General features: G+C 53.1%; 1 protein-coding gene and 1 long non-coding RNA gene across 14 annotated transcripts in view; one reads left to right on the top strand and one right to left on the bottom strand.

Moving 5' to 3' along the window:
• Window positions 1-21,302, bottom strand: part of HIVEP1 (HIVEP zinc finger 1) — a 145,882-nt gene extending 124,580 nt beyond the window's left edge. For 4 of the 9 annotated variants that reach the window (XR_016234294.1, XR_016234295.1, XM_070074406.2 and 1 more), the window contains exons 1-2: window positions 17,857-18,296; window positions 14,704-14,843 (exon numbers count right to left, since the gene is read on the bottom strand). Coding sequence is in view for 7 of the 9 variants with exons in the window: in XM_070074406.2 (XP_069930507.2) it covers window positions 14,704-14,743 (40 nt within the window). In the remaining 2 variants the exon portion in view is untranslated. The other 5 variants (XM_089333390.1, XM_070074401.2, XM_070074403.2 and 2 more) reach the window with 5 other exon arrangements.
• A 21-nt stretch (window positions 21,303-21,323) lies between these two features.
• LOC103349680 (uncharacterized) overlaps window positions 21,324-23,362 on the top strand; it is a 57,603-nt gene continuing 55,564 nt past the window's right edge. For all 5 annotated transcript variants that reach the window (XR_016234297.1, XR_011388797.2, XR_011388796.2 and 2 more), the window contains exon 1: window positions 21,324-21,457. This is a non-coding gene — a long non-coding RNA (uncharacterized LOC103349680). The remainder of the gene's footprint in view (window positions 21,458-23,362) is intronic.

The raw sequence follows: 23,362 nt of genomic DNA on the forward strand, positions 1-23,362 counted from the left end.
ACTCGTCAGGTGTCTGGACTTGCATGTGTAAGCCATTATGGTCTTTACGTCTTCAACTATAAACTTCCTAGAAGACAGGGGCAGATCTCCATGACTCAGCAGCACCACGGGAACCAGACAGCAGCTTCCGCACGACGGTGGCCCGGGTGGCCTGTAGTTCCTGGCACATATCACAGCCACTGCAGACCCTTCCTGTCGCGGAGAAACGGGGCCCGGTAGCAGGTGCTGATGCTCACACTGTTCCTGAGCCACGGGCTGCATGAGCATGTGCAAAATAAAGAGGCTGAGGACCCAACTTGTCTCTGGAGAATCGGCATCGCTTTGCAAAGTACTTCACACTAGTGGAACAGTTAACGTCAATGGGACTACCCCTACGCATAACGTTTTCAAACACACGTGAGATAAAGTCCAACAAAACCAGGACACAAAAATAACAGTCTTGCCACCTCCTCTCAACCCGCTGCCCTGACACCGAGAGAAGTCAGGGGCATTCAGGACACTGGAGAAAGTGTCGTGGGGAACAGTGAGACGTCAGCCACGCCACAAGTCAGACCCCGTTCCCGCAAACTGAGGGCCAAATTCCAGAGCCTAACGCGAGGACCCCTCAGCTGTGCTGCTGCCACCCTCGGGCCCTCTACGCAGAAGGGAGAATTCCTGGTCGGGTCTCACTGTTCAGGAGGTGCCGCTGGCAAAGTCGACTCCGTTCTGCGGGAGATCAACCTTCCCGTGACGCCTGGCCCAGGCACTGGGAACGGTGGCTTCCGGGAACTTCCCACCCTGGAGCTGAACACAGAGGTGACGAATGGCGGCAGCACTGGTGCAGTCGGAAAAAGGACCATCCTCAACCTGCCACATGGCCTGGCCTTGGAGGTGGACACCACGAGCGTGGCATCGGGTCAAAAACCACTGAGGATTTTTTTTTGTAAGATCAACTAAATTTCTATGGCCTCCTTCACTTCAGAAGAATTAAAAGGGCTTGTTCCCAACAAGCGTGAATCCCCGCACCCTGCCTGGCAGGTGGCAGATGCTTAGACTGAAACAGCATCCCTAGGTTCTCCGGAAATTCATTCCTATGGCAGCAGCCCACAGGAAGCTGGAGCCCTCTCATCTATCCCCAAAGAGCTTTATAAGTCAGTCAGTTCTCTGTTTCCTAGACACAGCTGAGAAGACTCTCTGTGAAGGGTTAAAGAGCCACTACACGGGACCGGGGGTGGGGAAACTCTTCTGCCAAGGGCCACCTGGGCATCTATGACATCACTTGCAGGCCACACAAAGCTATTGATGTAAAAATGAGCCTGCTGGAGGCTGAATTTCGAGTCCTGCCTGCGGCTGCCTTGGCAGGACCCGAGCAGATGTTGCTGCAGCCTCGCGTGGCCCGTGGACCAGGCGCTCCTCGCCCCTGCCCCAGACTCCGCTCCACCACTACTACAGGGAGGCAGTCACACTCAGTATGGAAATGAGAACACAGAGCTATGGCCCAATAAAAGTTTATTTACAGAATCAGGTGGAGGATTAGATCTGGCCAGCAGACAGTGGCCCTAGACTGACCCCTGCCCTAGACTAAAGCTCTTCAGAACCAGAAAGTAAACATCACCCCCACCGACCCCTGGCCACACCCATTCGCTGTTCGCAAAGAAGCTAAAGGTTATTTGCTCGTGGTCACGCATGGCTCTTTTGCTGACTGGCTCAGGTATGATGATTTCCTGAAACAGGAAGAACATCTAAAATGGCTGTCTCACGCTTTTCACCTGCCATCCTGCTTCCTGTGTCGACAATGATGCTGAGGCCAGGTGGGGGTGGTACTGACAGTCCCCAGCTTACAGTGGTAACATATGAGTTTCTGATTTTACAGGAGATGCTAAAGTGGTATGTGTTCAGTAGAACCCATTCTTGGTATGCTGAACTTGGATCTTTCCCAGGTGGACAATGTTGAGTGAGCCCTGATCCTCTCCGGCCACGACGGGCAGTGAGCACAGCTCCCAGCCAGCCCCAAGGTCTCGGGGGAGGAGCCCCCGATGAGGGCTGCTGGGCTGGAATGCGTGGGATGTCGGGGCATTAAATGTCCTTTAGATTTAGAATACACTCAGCTTACACAGGGTTTCCGGGATGGGACCGCATCACAAGTTGAGAAACATCTATATTCCAGGTGGTATCTACCCTCTCAGCTTCTTTACCTGTTTATCGTCTTTAAATACTCATCATCCACCTGACAGTACAGAAGGACTTGGGTATTTTATAATTACTATAAATAGAAACTACGCACACAGAATCTAAGAAGCCTCCTTGGTACCTTTCTCTGAAGGGAGGAGAGAACTTCTACTTTGACTACGGCCCTGTCTAAATAAGGTCGGAGTCTGTAGACTCAAGAGGCTTCCATAGCCTTGGTAGCTCATGAGAAGAGCCTCATGTGATCACTGACGTCATAAATGAGAGTGTCAGTTGTTAAATCAACAACAGGAGTCACTGTGCACCTGCTCCCCATGTAGGATCTCTGTCCTTAATGTGTTGTACTATGAGAATTATTGGTAAAATTAGTCTTCAAACAGTACTTCATACTTGTGTGTCTGTGTGTGTGTAGTCTGTTGAAATCTTTACTTAGTATAGAGTTGATCTTAATCTTAATGAAGAATGGGAAGGGAGAGGGAGTAGGAGGTGGGATGGTTTGGGGGTGGGAGGGCGGGTATGTGGGGAAGAACTGCTATAATGCAAAAGTTGTACTTATGAAATTCATATTTATCAAATAAAAGCTTTCTATTAAAAAAAGAAGAAGAAGCAGCCTCCTTTCTTCTTCCGTTCCTTGAAGTTTCAAGTTCATAGAAAACCGCTCCTACCACCAAGCACACTAGACCAACAGTCAGGCCACGACTTTCTCCTACCACAGTCTCCTCCCTCGGATTTTCACCGAGAAGCTATTTGCCTTACTCCACTGAGGTTCGCTGCTGTTGTTTTTGCTCCAGTTTCCTGTGGGAATTCCACACGATCCTGAAATCCTATCTGCTGCTCTACATTACTCTCAGATCTTCTCCCAGTGCTTGGAGGCATATTACATAAAACTCCGACAAGCCGGGCACAACGGTTCATTTCCAGGCGTGGTCTACTACCGATTTCACTATTGCTAGAATTAAAAAGAAAACTAATAAATTCTCCTTTGAAACTGATCCTGTGGAAGTAGATTTGCATTTCCCCTTTTTGCCAGATCTGCAATGTGGAAGAGTCCAAACACTTGTGAGGAAGATTCTTCTCTCTTCTGCTGTATATACTGCATGAAGAAGTTTTATTGGCTTTCACCTGCCATATTTTGCTTAAACTTTTAATATTTTCACATTAGTGTCTCCAGAAATATCTTCCAGGCCTTCATGCCTTAAATTTCAACTCCAATGGTGAAACTCTCATTTAAATACTGACATTCTCCACTTTTAATAAGATGTCTCTACTCTCCATGACACACAACTAGGCAAGTTCTGTAAGCAAACACCTCCGATGGAACCACAATTCATTCTCTCTTTAAGCGCCTGGAAACATCGTTGACTGTGGCACCAAACTGAATTGCAGTCGTATATACACGGAATGGATTTGCAACAATTAAAGATTCAGAAGGGGAAAAAAAAAATCCTGCTTCAAATGATTGCCTCCTTGGCCACCTCAGCTCCGCACAGCACACGTTGCAAGCCTCGCTTGGTAACTGGGAAAGACCGCAGCTACACGTGGTACTCATCAGTGAGCGGAAGTAAGACCGTCCGGAGTACAGGGGCTGGAGACGCGCCGAGCTGCGTGACCTCTGTGATACATGTCTCCTTCCCATGCAGATAACATGGGGCAGTAACAGGACCCGACTCACATGGTTGTAGGGAGGAGACGAGCAAACATGAAGGAAGCGCTCTGAACCAAGCTAGCACACAGGTCTGCAGGAAGGGTATGCATGGATTTCAAAATAATTTGCATCAGGGGCCGGTGCTGTGGTGCAGTGGGTTAACGCCCTGTCCTGAAGTGCCGGCATCCCAAATGGGCACCGGTTCTAGTCCTGGCTGCTCCTCTTCTGGTCCAGCTCTCCGCTATGGCCTGGGATAGCAGTGGAGGATGGCCTGAGTCCTCGGGCCCCTACGTGGGAGACCTGGAGGAAGCTCCTGGCTCCTGGCTTTGGATCAGCACAGCTCCAGCCGTTGCAGCCAATTAGGGAGTGAACCATTGGATGGAAGACCCCCCTCTCTCTCGCTCTCTGCCTATCCTCTCTCTGTGTAATTCTGGCTTTCAGATAAATAAATCTTAAAAAAATAAAAAATAAAAAAAAAAGATTATTTGCATCCAAATGAACTTATGTTTTAATTCCATGTTAGAGAGACAGAGAGAGAGAGACCTGAAAGAGTGAGCTCTCATCTTCTGATCTACTTCACAATGCCCGTAATGGCCAGGACTGGGCCGTAGCTTAGGGCGAACCCAGGAGCTAGAAGTCAATCCAAATCACTCACATGGGGCACAGGAGCCAAACCACTTGTTCCATTACTGGTGCCTCCTAGCGTCTGAATTAGCAAGAAGCTGGAATGAGGCACCAGAGCTGAGCCCTGAGCCCAGGCCTACAGCACGGGCCAGTGCATCTTAATGCCAGGCCAATCATCCCAAGCTACAGAACTTTCTAGTACCCGCTCGTGTGATTGCTGTGGCGAGCCCACGAGAAACAAGCCGCGCCGGGGAGAATGCCCTGGGTTCCCCCGGCAGCCTGGCACCGGCTGCTAGGTCCCTGTGCATCACTCAGCTTGTTTTTCCTTTCCATTTACCTGGAAACTAACAAATGCTGTCCCGAGTGCACACTTCATCTACTTCTATCGGGGTTGTTCTTACACAGTTATATGCTGATCTGATCTTTGTCTTCACTGGCAAATCTACAGAGCTGGACAATAAGCACACACAGGCGCAATTCGATCCATGTGTGTGGTTAAATTCATACTCCGGGCGTGCAGGCCCACAGGGACGCCGTCCACGGGAACGCCGAGCGCACAGAACAGCCGCGCTCTGTGGAGGAAGTCCGCAGACCTCACGCTGCACGCCTCCACTTCACGCTCGGGCTGCTCCTCTACTTCATTACGCAGCAGCCAACGTACTGTGCGATCACTTTATTCATTTATTCTAGTATTTCTGCAAAGCAGCACAACCTTAGAATACTTTCCAGAACAAAATTCAACATGGAAAACTTGTAAGAACCTTTCCTTTTTAAGTCATAAGAAAGAAAAAAGCCCAGAGCAATGCAATCTTGCCCCCAGTATAAGCCAACAGCCCAATGGTCAGAAAGACCTTCTTCTTGAAAGAATGACGGAGGCACTGACAGGGACGGCCCTGCTTGGCTGGAAGTCTTCGTGGGACTGTGAGCAACAGCTAACGGCGATCAGGAAACCAGGTGGTTTCAAAGAACACCTTGGCATCTCTTGTAGCTGCCATACAGTTAGTATGCAAAAGAGTACTGCTAATTAATATGCAGAAGAATACAGCTAATCAGCTTTTAAAGAAACATATGAAGGAAAAAAAAAAGAAACAAAGCACTTAGCTGATTCATAAAATACTCCCCCACATGACACAAGAACCAATCTTAGCCTTGCTCAAATTAGCATATTCCCAATGTGGAGCTTAAAGTGTTTGTGTGTGACAGGAGATTCAATGTACAGTATGTATTTTTCTATTCTATGCTAAGATAAAATTACACCTCATCAGAACATATTTTGTGCAAAGCTGTTCTAAAATAAAGTCATTACTCTGGTTAATCATATTATTACATTTTGTATTTATTTTAAAAAAATCATTTGTCAATGTATAATAAGCATTCAAAAGCATCAAATAAGTTCTCAACATAAGCTGAACAATAATTACCTGAAAAAAAGAGAAGCTTGCTACATTAAATCTATTCTCATATTTTTATCAAACTAGGTAACGTCAGCTATTCACATGACAGCTCCCAGTAACTCCAACGGGTTTTTCACCTGAATCAGCAAAAACTATTTTTTTAAATTATTACTTACGTCCTTTTTAGCTACAGTCATAGAAAGAATTTCTTCTGGGGAAAAAAAAAAAAAAACAAGCCAGGAAGCTGTTTTCCCTGTACGATTCCTGACTTCCCAAATCCTAAGGCTGTCATCTTGGAACTGCTGATCCAACATTCAAATGTGAAAAACGGTGCAAAAGCAGCTGGACTTCCAAATGAAAATCAGCAAAATTAAACCGCTTCTTACTTATCAGCTACAAGCTAATCCCTACACAACAAGTAAATGTTATTCATGGCAGATTTTGTAAAACAATCTCTGAGCAGGCCCACACACTGGTAAGAAACATTCATTTAATGAGATTAATCCCCAGAACCTAGGTGGCTTTCTTAGCATCCCCCATGGACGCCGAGCAGGGGACAAAGATGGCGCCCATCTCAGAACCCAGACAGAACACCTCGCTTCAGTCTCACGCAGCCCTTCACATGCACTGCAACAAACCAGACTGTGGCTAGGGCCGACACAGTGCTGCAGCAGATTAAGCCGCTTGCAACCTGTGTATCCCAGTTGAGTGCCAGTTCAAGTCCCAGCTGCACCACTTCCAGTCCAGCTCCCTGCAGATGCGCCTGGGAAGGCAATGCAGGTGCACCCATCTGGAGAACTGGATGAAGCTCCTGGCTCCTGGCTCTGACCTGGCCATTGGGAAGTGAACCAGCAGATGGAAGACCTCTCTCTCTCTGTCCTTCTCTCTGTGTAACTCTGCCTGTCAAATAAATAAATAAAACTTTAAAATATAATTTAAAAATCTGTTTTAGTGATCAGTTTCCTGAATACGAGCTGAAGACATACATTCTGTTTAACCTCATTTTAAACTGTCAGAAAATGAGGCAAGGTGCAAATGAGTTCCAGCGGAAGAACCAAGGCAGCAGCACCCTAGGCACGTTGGGCACGCTGGGCAAGTCTCTTCCCTCCCAGATCTCCTGTACTGACCTCTCTCTTCCAGATCCCCGGCCTGGGGAAGTGGGGACAGCAAGGGGACACATGGGAGATGCCTGCTGAGCACACAGGTGTGGCTTCCCACAGGCATGAGAGTCAGGGCAAGGTTCTACACAGGCGTTCCTGTGTGTAGGGAACACACAGGGCCCCAGGGTGTGCCATACACAGACACTGCTCTCCAGGAGTGCCAGCCCCGTGCCAGGCACTGGGACAACACTTCCACGTGCCCCATCCTCACTTCCATTCTACACGTGAGGAAACCCACACCAGGAGCCTGCCCAAGACCACACAGCCTGTCACTCAGAGCAGAGGGCCAAACCCGTGCCTTGGCGGTAATTCAATGGACCCAAGGCATACACCCCAGAAATCCCATGGTGACACTCAGAAAGAATAAACGTGAATCAGAGCCACTTGGTTCATCTGCGCGGACAATTATAAAGCTACACTATTGCAAAGTTCTTACTCAGAGGCAACCACTCTTGGAAGCATTTCCCACTCCAGGCAGACGCGGGCATGCGACGGAGGCGGGTGGGTGTTAGGTGACTGAAGGCAGGGGTCTTGGCAAGCGGAGAAGATAAGCAGAGAGTTGGAAAACACTCCAGGGAGAGGCGCAAGCAGCGACCTCTGCTACACCCAGGGGGAAAACCGGGACAGAGAGGACGGGCTACCTTCCCAAGCTGCTCAAGACCCTGCACACACCAGGGCAGGCAGCCGAGGGACACCCACAGGCCCCACGTGGCCAGACCGCGCCACCCTCCCACGTGTGTGGGCTCTTGGAGGGGAACAGTTCTTCCTGCAGTGTTTTGTTTTTTTTGTTTTTTGGGTTTTTTGGGTTTTTTGGTTTTTTTTTTTGTTTTTTGTTTTTTTTTTTTTTTGACAGGCAGAGTGGACAGTGAGAGAGAGAGAGAGAGAGAGAGAGAAAGGTCTTCCTTTGCCGTTGGTTCACCCTCCAATGGCCGCCGCGGCCAGTGTGCTGCGGCCGGCACACCGTGCTGATCCAATGGCAGGAGCCAGGTACTTCTCCTGGTCTCCCATAGGGTGCAGGGGCCAAGGACTTGGGCCATCCTCCACTGCACTCCCTGGCCACAGCAGAGAGCTGGCCTGGAAGAGGGGCAACCGGGAAAGAATCCGGCGCCCCGACCAGGACTAGAACCAGTGTGCCAGCGCCGCAAGGCGGAGGATTAGCCTAGTGAGCCGCGGCACCAGCCTGCAGTGTGTTCAAAGCCAACCGCACTCAACCAATACAACCAAAAACCAGCTACGTTCAATTCTCCAAATACGTTTTGGAAGAGGTTAATATGAGTGTTTTCCACATGGACTTAAATCTTGAAGTAGTTGAGCTGCGAAACCCTAGACTCAAATACAATTGCAACAGGGAACACCTTTCTTTCCCAAACTTTGAAACCTACTCAGAATAATGACCGGCCTAACACAAGAACAGCCCTGTACCAAGAGGACCGGCAGGGGCCCTGCACATTGCAGGGCCTCCATTCTGTGCAGCAGTCCAAGCAAGGACCTGAGAAAGTGCTGAGGACATCCCCCCAACACACACACACACACACACACACATGCACACACACGCGCGCATGCATGTGCACGCACGCACATAGTGCAGCTGGCAGGTATCCCATTGGCCCACCGCTGGGCAGGATGCCACCTGCTCTCAGTCCTCCAAGACCATGCACGCACGGGGCCTCGGTGTTGGGCACAAGTGACCAGGAATGCAGCCCAACACGAACGCCTTTCTTTGTGCTTGTCCAGAACTCTGCTTCGACCCCACCCAAGGATAGCTCAGCCTTAACACTCCACCCACCTGCACCGTGCAAATGCGACACAGGAATCAGACAATGGTCCTCTCCCAGTTCCACGGCCAAGGCCCCCCCAAAGCGTACAGGTCATGGGTCAGGTCTGACTCTGCCTCATGCATGCCCCAAACTGATTTCCTGTCCTCCTATTCTACTTCTCCTACTGTTCTACTTAGGAACCTCTTAAGAGCAGGAAGCATAAATTCCACTTCCCTTTGGGGCACAGCCTGCAATCCACATGAACTTTATACTCTTCTATGACAGACCCCATAACTGAACTTGTTACACCCAGTGTTTTAACACGCATCTATGCACACATATCCACACGTGCCTGTGTCCACACACGTTCCCCCGTGGAACATTCACACCGCACACAGAGACGTGTGCTTATCCCCCACTCTGCAGACCTGCTCCAGTGGAATGATCTACCACACACCATTCCGAGGTGGTATTTCAAGAGTTAAAACTGCCGAGCAAGCACAATGAACATAGCATCTGAGATTTTTTTAAGATACCAGTCTTGTTTAATGATGACTTCATTGTCAAGCACGGGAGGGACACATAACACTCACGCTATTTTCTAAGGGAGCTTAAGAAGCAGTGATGGGGGAAGGCGCTGTGACATAGCAGGTAAAGCCACCGCCTGCAGTGCTGGCATCCCCTATGGGCACTGGTTCAAGTCCTGGCTGCTCCACTTCCTATCCGGCTCTCTGCTATAGCCTGGGAAAGCAGTGGAAGATGGTCCAAGTCCTTGGGCCCCTGCACCTGCATGGGAGACCTGGAAGAAGCTCCTGGCTCCTGGGTTTAGATCGGCATAGTTCTGGCCACTGCAGCCACTGTGGGAGTGAACCAGCAGATGGAAGACTAACCTCTCTCTTGGTCCCTCACTCTCTGCCTCTACCTCTCTGTAGCTTGGCCTTTCCAATAAATAAATCTTTAAAACAAACAAAAAAAGAAGTGGTGACGGGTTTTGTGGAACCTGTTAAGGCGGCGGCAGCAGCAGAGTGAGCAGGCTGCCTCGGGCCCCTGCCTGCCTGTCTGATTTCTCTCTCCCCATTTCACATGTGGTGTATGAAAGATGTCTTCGTCGGGCCCAGGCAGCAGGCACAGGGAGAGAAAACCAGCCTGGTACTGCACATGCTCACAGGGCGATAGAAACACTGTGCTGAAGCACTGGCTTCCCCAGCCAGCACTCACCTGCCCTCTCTACCCTCAAACTCCTCCCGGACAGCACCCTCATCCACACTTACAGACCCTGAATGGCAACTTGAAGGTTCTATACCTTCGCAACTTCTCCTGCCTGCCTCTGCTGATCCAGATTTGCCCAGCTGGAGCCAGAAGCTTCACTCCCAATCACCCCTGCTGAGTGAGTTCAAGTGGCTCAGAGACCCCCCCTCTTCCAGGAAGTCCTCCTCACTCCCCCATGGGCGGTCCCTGCTCCCAACTGACCCAGCCTCAGTCTGCCTGTAGAGCCCACCTACTCTGACCTTTTCTTTAAGGGCTAACCACCCCTAAGTGCCATAGTCAAGCAACTTTGAGGACTCTCACTGAAGGGCTAGAACCCAATTTATTCCAAATTTCCCCTGAAAACAGCAGCTTTTCCTATTAAAACATTGAATTCGGGGCCAGCGCCAAGGCGCAGTAGGTTAATCCTTAGCCTGCAGTGCCGGCATCCCATATGGACGCCGATTCTAGTCCTGGTTGCCCCTCTTCCCATCCAGCTCTCTGCTATGGCCTGGGAAAGCAGTAGAAGATGGCCCAAGTTCTTGGGCCCCTGCACCCACGTGGGAGACTGGGAAGAAGCTCTTGGCTCCTGGCTTCGGATCGGTGCAGCTGCAGCCATTGAGGCCAACTGGGGAGTGAACCAACAGAAGGAAGACCTCTCTCTCTGTCTCTCCCTCTCACTGTCTGTAACTCTGCTTCTCAAATAAATAAATAAAATAAAAAAAAAAAAAAAAAAAAAGAAAAGTTGAATTCCTCATCCTAAATGTAGACTCACAGTTTATGGACCACTCATGATCAGGTTCCTCCTGACTCTCCTACTCCAAGCCCCTGCCCTTGTCTCTCCCTGGACAGAACTTCTGATGCCCCCCGCCCCGGCCCTGTGGGCTGAGCAGAGCAGCCGGGAGTACCCAGGCCCTTGCAACCCTAGCCCTGGCCCCGGCCCCGGCCCCAGCCCTGGGGTGAAACACGCTCCGTCCTGCTACTCAGCGCCTGGGATCCTTTCCCGGCCTTATAAGCCCAGCTCAGATGCCACTTCTCCTCCTCCCAGCCACCACAGAGTGGACAAGAAATGATCCCCCATCCCCCATCCCCCATCCCCCGTCCCCGTGGGCTCTCAGCACCTCTGCCCTGAGGCTCACCAGTTTACCCGCGCCCTCCCGACCCCTACTCCTCCAAGGTCTGTGCTTTGTTATTGTTGTATCCCTGCCACCTAGAACAGCGGAGCATAAACACATCCAGCAAACGTCTGCCGACTTGGACATCTGATACAGAAAGCAGACGCTCTGGTCTGAAAATGGGTATTTCTCAGGACAGCCATTTTATCTACAAGATTAAAGAGCGTATATCTATCTATCTATCTATCTCTTACAAACTTTTAGAAATTTTATTTGAAAGGCAAACAAAACAGAGATCTCTTGCCTGCTAAATGACCACAGCAATCAGGGCTGGGCAACCCAAACTCAGAAGCGGGGAACCCAATCCAGGCTTCCCACAAGGGTGGCGGGGATCCAACCACCTGAACCACTGCCTGCTGCCTCCCAGAGCGCAGAAGGCTGAATGGAGAGCAGACTTGGGACGTGACGGCAAGTGCTCCTGTATGCGATGCACCCCACGACATGCATATATTTCAAATATGCGAAGTGTTTGCTCGCCACGACTTAATGAGTAATACTTTCAGGTCAAACCTGTGTTCGTTACTTCAACAAATATTTGGGCTCACATTAGCTGGCTCAAGCGGCTGTCCGGCTGCTTGCTGAGTTTTGTGCAAACCGGAACAGGACCCCTGCCCTGGATGGATGAGCTGCAAAATCAGGGTCCAGGGCTCCGCTGGTACTTTGAGATGTGGAGGCTTTGTTTTTTATTTTTTATTTATTTATTTTTTTTGACAGGCAGAGTGGACAATGAGAGAGAGAGACAGAAAGGTCTTCCTTTTCTGTTGGTTCACCCCCCCCAGTGGCCGCTGCGCTGATCCGCACCACGCTGATCCGAAACCAGGAGCCAGGTGCTTCTCCTGGTCTCCCATGTGGGTGCAGGTACCCAAACACTTGGACCATCCTCCATTGCCCTCCCGGGCCACAGCACAGAGCCGGACTGGAAGAGGAGCAGTCGGGACCAGAACCGGGCACCTATAGGGGATGCCAGCACCACAGGTGGAGGATTAACCAAGTGAGCCACGGCACCAGCCCCTGGAAAAAACTTCTAAAATGAAAAGTCTTGTGCCACGAAACAATGTGTCAGGCAACAAAAGGCCACACAACATGATGGAGGTCGCTAAAGATTAGAACAGGCTGGACAAATGCTATGCTTGTGACACCATAGGCACCCAACCACTGCAACACAGTGTGATTAAATGTGTCCAGTTGTGTCAGGCTGGTGCACACAGCCCTACCACCCTGCCAGTGATACTACGCTACGCATGTGCAACCACTTAGAGTACGTAATACTGGATGATTATGAGTAACTACCTTACTGATTTGTACGCTCACTATACTACACACTTTAATCATTATCTTATAATGCATTCCTTCTATTTAACAACAACAAAAAAAATCACTGCAAAATGGCCTGAGACAGGTCCTCCAGGGGCATTCTAGAAGAAGGCAGTGTCAACACAGGAGATGGCAGCTCCATGAGGCCACCTGCCCCGGAGCCCTTGCAGTGGAACAAGACGCAGAGGTGGAAGAATATTGACTGACGATCTGCATCTCGTGTATGTCTAGGCTAATGTGCGTGTTTGTGTCTTAGTTTTATAGCAAAAACATTTAAACATTTCTAAAAATGCTTAAAGTGGGGCTGGCATTGTGACACAGCGGGCTAAGGCATCACCTGCAATGCCAGCATCCCAAACAGGCACTGGTTCGAGTCCAGGCTGCTCTACTTCTGAGTTGGCTCCCTGCTAATGTGCCCAGGGAAGGAGTGGAAGATGGTTCAAGTGCTTGCACTACTGCCACCTAGGTGGGAGATCCGGATGAAATTCTGGGCTCCTGGCTTTGGCCTGGCTCAGCCCTGGCAGTTGCAATCATTTGGGGAGTGAATCAGTGGATGGAAAAATGCTTGCTCTCACTCCTCCTCTCTCTGCAACTCTGCCTTTCAAGTAAGGAAATATACAAGTGCTTATATAGAAAAATGTTTAAAGAATAATGCTATAAAGAAAATATTTTTGTCCAGCTATACAATGCATTTCATTTTAAGCTCAGTATTATTACAAGAGTTAAAAACTTAACCGTGGGGCCAGCACCAGGGTACAGTAGGCTAAGCCTCCCTCCACATTCCATACAGGCGCTGGTTTCTGTCCGGGCTGCTCCTCTTCCGATTCAGCTCTCTGCTAAGGCCTGAGAAAGCCTCGGGAGTTGGCCCAAATGCTTGGGTCCTTGCACCCATGTGGGAGAGCTGGAAGAAGCTCCTGGCCTTGGATCAGCCTAGCTCTGGCTGTTGCGGCCATTTGGGGAGCAAACCAACAGATGGAAGACCTCTCTCTCTGTCTCTCCCTCTCTCGCTCTGTAACTGCACCTCTCAAATAAATAAATAAATCTTAAAAAAAAAAAAAAACTTAAGAGTAAGCTAAGGAAACCTTATTATTGAAGAAAAACTTTAATAAATGTGGTGTGGACTCAGTGTGCAGTGTTTATAAAGTCTACAGCAGGGACCAGGTGTGGTCTAGGCCGTCACGTCCACTCACTCAGCCAGAGCAACTTCCAGTCCTGCAAGCTCCATGCACGGTAAGCGCCCCACACAGGTGTCCCATGACCTACCTTTTACACCGTATTGTTTCTGCACTCTTAGTCCATGCAGACACTGAACACCACTGTATCACAACTGTCTCAGGTATTCGGTACAGTGACACGCCACCAGGTGCAGGGAGGGCTCTGTGCCACCCATTCACGTCTGTGCAAGTGCACTCCGCAATGTTTGCACAGAATGCAGCCCTGTCATTAGGTAACATGTGACTGCAGTTCATAAATGACTTTATCAGTTTGAAATAATTTGCTTCAATAATTCTTTGCTTAGCACTGCTACATGTTTATCTACTCAAGTTACATGTAAAAGATAATTGCTAGTCCCAGTTGATAAAATGCGTGAGAACAATTCAAATCTTTTTAAACAAACAAGCTTGTATGTTTACTTTTCTAATATGAAGACACCTCTTCACAGCTCAGAGGGAAACACTCCCGTTTCGGTCTTTGTCTGAAATGTACATTATTCACATGTTTCTGACCCACTGCTTTCTCAGTTTGCTTCGGAATTCTGCACACAATGACCTGAGTAAATGTCACCTACAATTCTCTCCACTTCTTGTCTTGTTGATTTAACTTATAAAGCAGTCCAGACACAAATCTCAAAAGAAGTAAGTATGTGTGGGTGGAAGTGAAAAAAAAAAAACCACCAAGTTCCTGGTATCCAACTGGCACAGACTTGCAACAATCACTTCCGATTCCTTGATCCAAACATCTTTCCTGGCAAGAAACACTCAAGTCTCTCTCTGCCTTTACTACTCGCATCGAGAAGTTGGGAAGGCGCTATAATTCTGTCAAATGTAATTCATTCATTCAACAGACCCTCCCTGAGTATCTCCTAAGTGACAGGACGTGTGCAGGGTAAGTGAACATGAAGGAGAGAGAGGGAGGGCTGGCCAGGAAGCAGGGTCAATGTCCAGCAAGCTGCCATTCCTGTCCCAAAAAGCCTCTCCATCAAACACCCACTCCCAGACTTACCTCGTAGATTTCTAGGGTGAATCTGTTTTGTTCGAGGCATCTTTTTTGATTCAGGGGCTCCTTGTTGTATTTACAAACTGTACCAAGAACGGGTTACAAAAGATGGCTCCATAAACTTTGTACATCAATTAATCCATGCGCTGAAAAGAAAAAAAAAAAAACAGGAAGCATATTTTACCAACTTCAAAGGAAAAAGATACATTAACAGTTACAACTTAACACAGCCTTATGGAAACTCAAGCAAAAGTATCCAAGTTCAGATCCTTCAGAAGTTTACTAACTTTCAATTAAACAGCACAGAGCTCAGCTCCCAAAAGGCGGCCCTTCTCGCTGAGAATACAGAAAACAAAAATCACCACCTTCCTGAGATGCGAGTGAAAGAATTCACTTTGTATTTTCAAATCGCACTACCAGGTAGGACGAAAGTAAGACTCTGCTGTCTCAGGTACACCTGCCCATTCACAAGCGCAGGGGCCGGAGCTGGCTCTCCTGCTTTCTGAGTTCAGTTAATAGAGTGGCCGCTGTTCCGGCTGCTCTGCGGCTTCCCCGGCTCTCCCCTGTGGGCTCATGGGAGGACCCCACATTCAGCCTTCCTGTGCCTCACTAAGTGGCAGAGACCAGCCAGGCTGGTGGCCTGGAGACTTCTGTCATGGAAGCAAAATCCTCAGAGCTCCCCTCCCCCTCCGCCACGCGTGGCACCGGCACTGCCCATCCTCAGCAACATGGAGCTGGGCCCCCTTAACCCCAGATGGCCATGCAGCAGAAGAAAGGACAGACGTCACTGTTTTGTCACTGCAGCACACCCTCATCTGTCCTGGCTTACACGTTAAAGAAAAAAAAGAAAAAAAAAAGAAAGAAAAAAAAAGAAAAATCACCCACTCCCAAGTCAGCTTTCAAATGTCTCAATTTTAGTTTTTAACTTCCTGCAATAAAGCCGATAAGCATAAGCAAAGCCCATTAAGTTGACTTTAAACACGAAACAATGTTTAATCGCTAAGCAAACACGGGAATGGAAGAGAAATGCTTCTTCAGGACTTTTGTGAAGAAGCAGAAGCAACTGTAGAAGCCAACAGAGGCGACGCTGAGCTCTTATTCTGAGTCTGAGTACTTCCCCCGGGGGTTACCTATGTTCATTCTGACAAGAGCTGAGAAAGCAGCTACCCTGTGCCTGTTTTATAAGTTAAAAAAGAAAACAACACGGGAGAGTCCACATCTAAGCTCCGGCCCCCTGCCCCAGGGACTCCCAGAACTGCTTCCTCCTCACTGGAGATGATGATGAAAGAGCCCGCCTCCTCCCGGGGATTTTTCCAAGAGGCTGCCCCAACAATGCCCGCCACAAGCCAGGACAACATATTTTGGTGTCAAATCAGCCGGGGTTCAAAGCCAGGCTTTGTGGCCTTGTTCAAGATACCTAACCTCTCTGAAGATCCGATTTCTCAACCGTTCAACCAGGAAACGCTAGCCACCTCTCAGAAGGCTGTTGGGAGGAGCAAACTAACCCGGCGTGGGTGTTTTCGCCTGCCACACAGGAGTGCGGACGGATCGATTCTCCTTAGGAGAGCCTCCAGGGCCAGGAACGCATCTCCTATCCTACAGCGAGTTCCATTACAGCAACCAAACAGGAGGAATTCAGGCCACCGTCAACCTCTGTGTTTGATTCCTGATAGGGCTCCCTGTCAGCACGGCAAGCAAATATTTGCATTTCTAACTGCACGCGTTTTTTTTTTTTTTAAACTGCATATGAAAAATGACGGTCCAATAACTACGCCGCTCATCCAGCACCGTGGAGAAGTGGTGGCTCCTGCAGAAAAACACCCGCTACCGCATTCAGAGAGACCCTGATGCTACGGCGAATGCAGGCACCAGAGGCCCGCGCGAGCTGAGCGCACCCCCGACCACGGCGAGCCCAAGTTTCCAAAGCGTGAACTCCGACTGCAGCCCGGGCACGTGACCGCCCGGGATCCGGGGCACACGCGTAAAATATGCAAATCCCCGATCCGTCACGGCCCGCCGCTGCCCACCCCACGGCTCAACCCTGGCGCGGGCAAGTGGGCACTTCCAGAGCCCGCAGCCCCGAGGCGGCCGGCCCTCTCCCCGGCACACAGGCACACGCACACGCTGCAAGGAGCAAAACCATGGCACGATCAAGACGCGTACAGACAGTCGCGGGGAGGAAAAACATGAATGAATGTGGAGGGCGGAGCCTGGGAAAACCCCTCGCGACGCTGCGCGGAACAAAGCGCAGCGCCTGCTAGGAGGAGGGGGGAATGGAGGTGCCGGCTCGGGAAGCAGCCCCGAGCCGGCTGCGGGGCGCGGGCGGAGACCGCGGCCCCGCGCCGCCCTCGCCCCGCGCCGCGACCCGCCGCCCCCGGCCCCAACAGCTGCAGGCGCGCGCTCCCAACCCGGAAAGAAACTACCCCAGGTGGCCGGGACTGCACAGGCACTGCTAGCCAAAAAAAAAAAAAAAAAAAAGGAACGAAAGGGAAAGCGAGCCACCAAATCGAGAGGTTTGGGCAGCCGAGGCCTGGTCTCTCCCGCACACCGCCCCCCCGCGCGCACACACCCTTGCACAACGCGGCTGCGGCTGGGGTAGGGGGCCGGGGGAGGCTGGGTCCCCCAGTTACCTGCTCGGCTCGCAGGACCGCAGCCCGGGCCGCAGAAGTGGCAAGTGCCCGCCGCACGCACGCACGCATCCCCTCTGCAAGGTCGGCGGCTGCACACACACACACACACACACAAGCACGCGCGCGCGCGAGCCCCCCGCCCGCCCGCCCCGGCTGCAGCGCCCCTGGCCGCGGAGCCCGCACCCAACCTGCTGCCTGGACGCCCGGCGGAGCCGCGGCCGCTGCAGCCGGCCCCGGGGCTGCGCCGCTGATGGCGGCAGCCGCGGCTCGGGACCTCCGCGACCCCCGCGCGGCGCGGCGAGGGCGCCCGCGAGCCCGGCTTCACTTGACAACCCCAAACACAAACATGACCTCCGCGGGCTGCGGCGGGCTCCCCCCAGCCCCGCCGCGGCCCCTCCCCGCGCGCGGCCGCCGCCCGCCCGGCACAGGCCACGCCGAAGGCCGGCGACCGGCGTTCGCACCGCCCGGCGCCGAAATCCCGAGCCGGGGCGCGGGCCGGGGTCGGGGGGCGCGTGGGCGCGGGCTTTACCTCTCCCCGGGGGCACAGGAGGGCGCCTTTAGCGTCTCTGGGGGGCGGCGGGAGGCGCGCGGGCCCGGCGGCGCGGGGGAGGCAGGGCGAAGGTCGGAGGCTTTCCCGCGGGTGGGCGGGGCGGCAGGGGATCCCCGGGGGCGGAGGCGGGGAGGGGGCTTCGCGGGGCGGGGAGGGGCGGGGAACACCCCGCTGGGCGGGCGCGGCCGCTCGCTCGCTCGCTCGCTCGGCCCCCGGGGCCCCGGGCGTGCAGCCGGGGGTCCCGGGTCTCCCCGGCGGCGGGGCCGGCCCCCGGCCGCCCACCCGCCGCAGGGACCGGAGGGGGGCCCGCGGGGGAGGGGCGGGAGCCGGGGTCGCGCCGCCGCCGGGGGGACGGGCGCGGGCGGGGGCCGGGGCGCGCGGTCGGTCGGGGGGCGGTTGGTCCGGGAAGGGGGGCGGGGCCGGGCGGGGCCGTAGTTTCTCTTTACCGTCTCTCTACTTTCGGAAGCAGGATGTGGGCCGGCCCGGTGACGTCATGGGGTCTCCCAGCCCCGCCCCTCGCCCGGGCCGACTGGGGGAGGGGGAGGCCCGGGAGATGGGGAGGCGGGGGGGGGGGACCCCAAGGGGGTTTCCTCAGCAACGCGTGGAGGGTTGGGGAAAATCATTGTGAAACTCGAAACTCATTAACTTTGAAAAACAACTTTAAGAGGAAAAAAAACACACAGAGCGGGAGGGGGCGGGGAGCCGGTGTAGAGGGTGGAAAGGCGGCGTGCGCTTAACCCTGAACCGAAACCGCGCCGGGGTGGCGGATGTTCTATTAAAAGAGAGAGGAAAGCCAAGGTTATTCCACAGGCCGCTCCCGGGCCCGCGGGTGCTTCCCGGGGCCGGCGCTGCGAGCGCGATTAACCCCTCCCGGCCCGTGCGGGCTGGGGGCGCGGACCTTGGGGGCCGGAAAGCCGCGCGCGCAGCTCCAGGGAGGGCAGCGAGGAGCCCTTCCGAGGAACCAGCGCTGGGGACCCCGGCTGCTGGAGCGCCGTGGGGGACCTCTGCGAGAGGCGGCTAGCGAAGCCGGTTTTCGGGGTTCAGACCCAAAGAATGCTAGGAGTCTGGGGCTCAGAGACCCCATGCTACACCCAAAGAAGCAGGCAAAAGTGGCTTAGCCAGCCGCCCTGAACTTAGCAGCAATGGTGGTAAAGCAGAAAACTGGATGCTTAAAAAAAAAAAAGTAATAACCAAACTGTTTTCCCCTTTTAAGGAATTAAAAAACGCTGACGGCCATACAGCCACTAAAACAGCCGGGCCATCTGCGCGCCCCTGGGCTTCCACAAAGGTGTCTAGGTTCCTTCCTGCAGAGGCTGACCAGGGAAATCCTAAGGAAAGCTCGGAGCGCCGGAGTGGGGGTGATTAAAAATGGAATACTCAGTAATGGGCGATCTTGTAGCCACAAAGAATGTTACGGAAAAGGAGAAATGTGCTTGCTAAAAAAAGTAGACTTGCTGGTAGGAGCGAGGATCGTCCACATGAGTCCGTTTTCAATGACCTCTAGATGCTCTGAGCCTACAGTGAAATATGCAGTTTTAATTTTCCATGCGATAGCAGACGAGGGCAACTTCCCACCTGGGCGGTTTGAATCCAAAAACAACCATGCTCTCAAATGAGAAAGTGCAGCCTGGCAGTCGGGGTGGAGAATCCGGATAGAGAGGCGAGCTGGTAATCTGGGAGGTTAAAAACGCAAACCGATCCAGCCTTGCCCAGCACCACACAGATATCCAGCGTCAGCACCGTGTTTATTAGAGACTGAGCACTGCCCTGAACTTCTTAGCAACCCACACGTACAACTTCGAATTATCAGAGGTTAATTTCGCCTTCTCAATTCGTTCTCCTGGGCAGCAAGCCGACGTTCAAGTTGGCTTTGCAATGCACACACACCACTGAACAGCCTCCTAGGACGTCTTCTAATTTTCTAAATGCAATTTATTTTCTTAATTCTACAACTCTCCATCCGTAAGTATCAGGAAAGAAAAACTGCCCAGCTAGGTTATAAAGTAGCTTGCATGGACTTCCTGGCAAAGCAGTGGAGCCTCCCAAAACAAGCGGAATGTGGAGAAGACGTCATTGGAACCGCAGTGGACAAGTGAATGGGCGACTGCCGTCCGAACTGTCAAAACCCGGGGAACAAATGCAGGTGGCCAGGGACCGCTCGGGGCTCCCAAAGCTCCACCCCTACCCGCCCCCGCTGGGGTGAGGGGACTGCGGAGGGCAGTCGGTGGGCAGCACGTCCGCGCCCGCCCCGCGGCCTGGGTTCCCACGCGGCGGCCGGCCCGGGCTCCTCTCGGGCTCCCCCCTGGCGCGGCCCCGCGGCCCCGGCCCTCCGCCCAGCGCGCGGCCCCGAGCGCCCGCCCGCCGCCGCCGCCGCCGCCGCCACGCGGAGATCCCGGAGGTTCCTCCCCGGCCGCCGCCGGGTCACGCCGCCCGGCCCTCCCCTCGGCCCTGCGCCCTGCAGCCGGGGCGCGCGCTGGGCTTCCCCGTCCGGCGGCCGAGTCCCCTCCCCTCCTCTCCCTCCTCCCCTTCTCCTCCTCTCCCTCCTCCTTTCTCCTCCTCTCCCTCCTCCCCTCTCCTCCCCTCCTCCTTCTCTCCCTGCTCCTCTCTTCTCCTCTCCCTCCTCCTCCTCTCCCTGCTTCCTCCTCCTCTCCCTCCTCCTCTCTTCTCCTCTCCCTCCTCCTCTCCCTGCTTCCTCCTCCTCCCCTCCTCCCCTCCTCCCCTCCTCCTCCCCCTCCTCTCCTCCTCCCCTCCTCCTCCTCCCCTCCTGCTCCTCCCCCTCCTCCCCTCTTCCTCCTTCCCCCCTGCTCCTCCCCTCCCTCCTCCCCCCCCCTCCCCTGGGCGACCTGGCGACAGAAACCATCCCCACACGCGCTGCCCGCTCTGCCCCCCGCCACGCCCGGGCTCCTGCCAAGCTCGGCGCCAGACAAAAGAACAGGGACCAGAACTTACCCACAACGGCCACAGCCAAAGTCTTTCCTCCGAGGCTTCAACTTTTAATTTTTTAAAAACAACAAAAGCAGACACCCGAAGCCTCCCCTCGGCTGGAAGTGGGCGTGAGAGGAAGCGCTCGGGGGAGGCGCCTCGCCCGCCAGCTCGCCGGCCCCGGCCCCCGCTCGCTCGCCGGCCCGGGCCCGGGGCTTTGATCTTATCGCGCGCACCGCCTACGCGGGTTTCTACCTGGGGCTCGGCTCCGGGAGCCGAGCGCGCAGCCCGCCCGCGCCCCGCGCGCGGAGAGCAGGTGGCCCGAGGCGCGAGCCCCTGCCGCCGCGGGGACCCGGCCGCATCCGCCCGGCTCGCCTTTGTTACCTGCGCTGCAAGTGGACTCTCCGCCCAGCTCCTGGCCCTGAGGAGCGGGCCCCTGTGCCATGTGTTAGGACTGAAAAATGAGCTTAAAGTCATCTTCCCCAACCTCCGCCCCGCCTCACTCACACCACAAACTTAGAATATGGTGGTGGTGCCTGCTTCCGAGGGCTTTGTTCGGCTTTCAGATCTCGGTGTTGAAAGTGAGCGTTAGTCCCGTCTCAGAGCAGCCTAGAAGAAGGGACGAGTGAGCTGCACACCGACACGCTGAGACCCCCAGGTGGGTTAGAATGAGTCGCACACCCTCCCTCTAACAGTGTGGAGACCTTGGGACTGTGGGTTTGATCCTGTTTGGACCTTAATAGAAACTGGTTGTATTTTTGCGCTGGGTTAGCAGTCTGAGGACCAACACTGACAAATTGCTAACAAAGGCTGCTTAAAAAAATAAATATTAAAAAAAGCAGGTTAGTAGCCAAGAGGGATGGCCCTGTCTTCAGTTCAGCTGTACCCGTCTATCCAGTTGATGCCAACACCAGCCTGGGTTCAGGCCTTGCCCTCTGGGAGTTTACAAATTAATAGAGACAGGATTAACACATGGAAAAATACCTAGAGGGGGGGAAAAGATACAAGAAGCAGCTTATAAACAGAGCCAATTAAAGTTATACAGGGTTATTTACATGGTTGCTGAAAGGGTTCTTGGGTGGAGGGCAGGATTATCAGAGGAAGTTCCCTCCTGAGGCTGAGTTCCCAGTAGGATTTGGGAGGAGAGAAAGTTCGGGTTTTGGCAATGATCTGAGGACAGCATTCCTGGGGCAGAGCTGGAAGGTCAGAGCAAGGGAACTGCGGGTGATGGGTTTACTGCCTAGAGCAGAAAGTCCAAGTGAAACAAGTGACGCTCAAACCACGGTGCTTCTGAGAGTGAAAAGGAAGCTACGGAAAAGCTATGCAGAAACCGGAGATGTCCTTGTACACCTGGGCTGGCCCAGGCTGACAGGGACGGTGGGCTGTCCGGCCAGGAGCCACGAAGGCACAACAGGCAGCCACAGACAACCAGAGAAGAGCCCCCAGTCCCCCATCATTTGGAAGGCATGAAGGCATCCTGGTGCAAACAGTTGGTAGGCATTTGGAGACATCTGGACTGAGAATGGTCTTTTTAAGGAAAGTCATTGTCGCTCATGAATTCAGATAGCTGTGGGAGCTGGCTCCAAAGCCGTAGTAGAGTTGTGTTAGCAGTAACGGTGACAGTGGCAACGGGCGGTGATTAGCGCTTACCCAGAGCTTGCAGTCTGCTTTGCCTGTGAACTCATTTCATCCTCGTCATAAACCCACAGGACAGATGAAGAAGCAGAGGTTGAAATTGGTTCACGTTTCTAAAAGCTTCAACTGTGTGCCAGAAGCCACAGAGCTAGTACAGGGTGCATTGATGACTGGAATCCAGATGGACTTCCCCGGGTGAAAAATCAGCCACAGTCACTTTCCAACATCCCACGACTGTGGGACAAAAGGAGGGAAAAGGAGTTTGTTTAGAAGTTCACAGTTTTGAGAACTGCGTCGTGAAAGTGGGATGTTGGGGCAGTGAGACTGACTTCATGGAACCACGTGTACTGGGAAGTAGGAAGATGTATCCATGTGCATGCCGGTGCTGTTACTGTTAGCCTTAGCTGTTCAAGGAGCCTGGGTGTTCCCGCTTCCTGGGAAAGCACCTAGTTCCAAGCCAAGTGAGTACGATTTGGTGAGGAGGAAGAGACTGGACCTGGCTGATGGAAGTGACACATACAGTTCCTCAAAGAATTCCTTGTAAGCCAGGTTCTCATGCAGCCCCCTGGGCAGCCAGCAGCATGCAGGAAAAACTGCAGCCTTTCCCGTGGCCCAGTGGTGTGGGACAGTGCAGCAGTGTGCAACAGCCCACTCGTCAGCGCCCATGGCAGAGCAGACACCACCGACGGGGGCTCAAACTGCAGACACCTGTTTCCCCTCACTTCTGGGAAAGTCCTAGATGAAGTTTTCAGCAGGTTGAGTTTCTGGCGAGAGCTCCCTTCCTGGTCTGCAGATCGACTGCTTTCTCACTGGGTCTTTGCTTGGCATTTCCTGGGTGTGGGGTGTGTTTGCGGACAGAGAAAGATAGAGGGGGTAGCTCCTTGGTATCTCTTCTTGTAAGGACACTAATTCTATGGAATCAGGCCTC

This window comes from Oryctolagus cuniculus, chromosome 5 (assembly GCF_051225735.1).
Source record: "Oryctolagus cuniculus isolate XC-2025 breed Fujian yellow rabbit chromosome 5, ASM5122573v1, whole genome shotgun sequence".
Taxonomy (NCBI): domain Eukaryota; kingdom Metazoa; phylum Chordata; class Mammalia; order Lagomorpha; family Leporidae; genus Oryctolagus; species Oryctolagus cuniculus.